The sequence below is a fragment of the Gossypium hirsutum genome, chromosome D04 (assembly GCF_007990345.1).
Source record: "Gossypium hirsutum isolate 1008001.06 chromosome D04, Gossypium_hirsutum_v2.1, whole genome shotgun sequence".
NCBI classification, from domain to species: Eukaryota; Viridiplantae; Streptophyta; class Magnoliopsida; order Malvales; family Malvaceae; genus Gossypium; species Gossypium hirsutum.
In genome coordinates, this window is record NC_053440.1 from 8,392,590 (window position 1) to 8,395,288 (window position 2,699).

At 41.2% G+C, this 2,699-nt stretch overlaps 2 protein-coding genes across 2 annotated transcripts; both read right to left on the reverse strand.

Annotated features, from left to right (window-relative positions):
• Positions 1-332: 332 nt before the first annotated feature.
• Positions 333-1,223, reverse strand: LOC107960962 (intersectin-1-like). Its single transcript, XM_016897210.1, has one exon. It carries the CDS (start codon positions 1,221-1,223, stop codon positions 333-335), a length of 891 nt encoding a protein of 296 aa, XP_016752699.1.
• Positions 1,224-1,238: 15 nt separating this feature from the next.
• LOC107960963 (uncharacterized) lies at positions 1,239-2,420 on the reverse strand. The gene is made up of 3 exons (XM_016897211.1): positions 2,229-2,420; positions 1,608-2,171; positions 1,239-1,514 (listed from the first exon to the last, which is right to left on the reverse strand). Exons 1-3 carry the CDS (start codon positions 2,418-2,420, stop codon positions 1,239-1,241), a joined length of 1,032 nt encoding a protein of 343 aa, XP_016752700.1.
• Positions 2,421-2,699: the final 279 nt, after the last annotated feature.

The window sequence follows — 2,699 nt, forward strand, 5'->3', positions numbered from 1 at the left end:
GAGGACTAAAGTTGTTATTATGTTAATAAAAATAGTCACATTAGACTTCCATTAGTGACTTAACGACATAGTGTAAAAAAACAAATTTAAAAAACATTAGTGACCATATCTCTGATTCATATATTTCGTCTTTGCCCGAGTGCCGTATCAGTGTTGGATTGGTTGGTTGGTTTCCAGGTTAACTGAGCAATGACTTTAATTAATTAGGATCAATTAAAGGTTTTTAATACATATGATGCGATGCATGAGATGAATGCAAGTAAGGCGTTAATTATGGTTCAATTCCACTTGGAAAACTTTATTAGAAAACAAATCTCTTTACATAGAATAGACTACAAATACGACTTCGCCCTAATACTTAAGACCTTGATCTTTTTAAGCAACGAGGCTAACTCTTGTCCCCGGTCTGACTCCAATTCATATTTTAGGCTCAACGTGTCAGCTTGTATTGTCAAAGTTTGTAGGTGATCTGCTACTTCTCGAATCTGAACCAAAGCTTCCCCCATAACACGATCCCTGCTTCTGACCTGATTCTGGAAATAGTGAAGCTGTTCGCTTTGATGATCTTCGTTTGCCTCCAAATACTCAATCCTGGCTTCACAATTCTGCAATGCTATCTCTAATTCTTCTATAGTTTTCTTCATTTGCTTGATCCTGCTTAAACTTGCTTGCAGTTCCACCACTGAATTACGATTTCGGTATTGATGAACAATCTTCTCAAGTTCGGCCACTCTAGCATTTAGTTTATCTCTTTCATCTTGATTTTCTAACAAACTCTTCTCAAGCGATCTATTTTGCATCTGGGTTTCCTGGAATCTTCCTTCCCATCTACCAGCCTTGGCCTTTTCTTCTTGAACCTCTTGACGCCGCTGCTCTGAGGTTTTTCCCAACCCAGCAGTTCTCACTGACAAACGTAGTCTCTTATAATCCGTCTTCAAGCTGTTCAGATCTTCCTCGACTTTGCGCTTCCCTTTTCTCAAGCCTTCGGTTTCCAGCTTCTGAACATCTATGTCTAACTTTAAATTCACCTTTTCTTCCTCCATTTGCTCTATCTTCTTCTCTAATTCCGCATTCCTTCTTTCAAAGTCTTGCTTTATGATTTCCAGCTCAGAAGGGACGACGCGCAAATGCTCCCCTATCGACTGGCTATTTTTTGGACTTGGCCCAGGGATATTGTCATTAATCCTTCTAACACACCATTCGCTATACTCAGAAGTTGTCATTGGACCCACAGCTAATCACTTCATTCGGCGAGTCTGACTCCATGCATTGGTCATCTCACGAGCCTTCCTTTTGTAGCCATCATCCTTATACGAGAATTCACACTCAGCTAGTCCCTGAGTGGCAGGCACAAACTGTCTTGACCTGTATTGTCTTAGTACTAGCAATGGGGCATAACCAACAGCTCCCCAAATCCCGAGCAACGGAACCCAGTTAAAATCTCCACACCGATATAGGATCTCATCTGGAAGCAACCATGGAGCTCTCCACTCGATATTCTCCTCTTGCAAATTCTAAAAGATTGCCATCCATCTATCCTCTGTGATGTCATCTCTCCTTGACATAGCCACTATCTCTTTCAATGGTGAATAACTTTCAGAGAAGACCTGATATGAAACCTTATCAACCTTCCAAAAGTGGCTATGGAACCACGCAAGTAGTAGCTGCGCACACCCAATAAATCTACCCTCTCCCGTTTTTCGACATGCACTCAATGACCTAAAGGTTTCTGCCAAAATTACCGGGACTGGCGTAACTCTCTTATCAAGTCGATCAAATAAATCAGTGACTGCCTCGTCAATATGTCCCAAAATCTTAGGAAACACAATCAAGCCATATATACTCAAAGCAAAGACGTCTACTTTCTTCCTCGCATCTGGGTGTGCTAAAATGAGGTCCCTCAAACTTTTCCAAGGAATACACCTACTATCCCCTTTCAGCTTAATCCGAGCTGTAACCCACTGCTCACTCATCCCTGCTATATTCATCAGCTTCCTCAAGGTCGGTACATTTACCGCTTTCGTATAAATTCTATCTACCTGAACCTTCGAACACCGAAGTAAAACCGTGTACTCCTCTATTGTAGGCACCAAATCAACCCTTCCGAATGTGAAGCAACTGTTGGCCGAATTCCAAAACTGGGCAAGAGCTCGAAACATGCGCTTATCTACCTTCATGTCAAGTAAATAAGGCAAATCCCCATAATTTAAATAGAACAACTATCTAACCTCATTACCCCACTGATCCCAAATCTCCTTCAACTCCTGCAAGTTGTTCAGAGCTACGCTAACAGGAGTGAAGTCCCATAACTCTGATACGTATCCCACGGCCAAACTATCACCTTTTTCACACTGTATCATCTCGGACCAAGTTCGGACGACCGCATTGTCTTCCACTCTATCAAGAAACCCATTTCCCATGATAAGCTTTCTATTTGGCAACCGAATATGAACCAACGCCTTTATAATGAAATGTCATGCAATTATGATATCATGCAATCAAAACAAAATAAACCCAAGTCAGTATCACATATAAAGATATAATCCAATATAAAATAACAAGAGCACTTATTCAGGAATCTACTAGGGTTTGGTACAATTCTTCCTAGGGCAAGTTCCTAAAGCTCACTATATGAGGTTTAGTTTCTAGCGTAAGGGTACCCGAACCAGCAGATTCCTCGATCCTCACCCATTATAGGC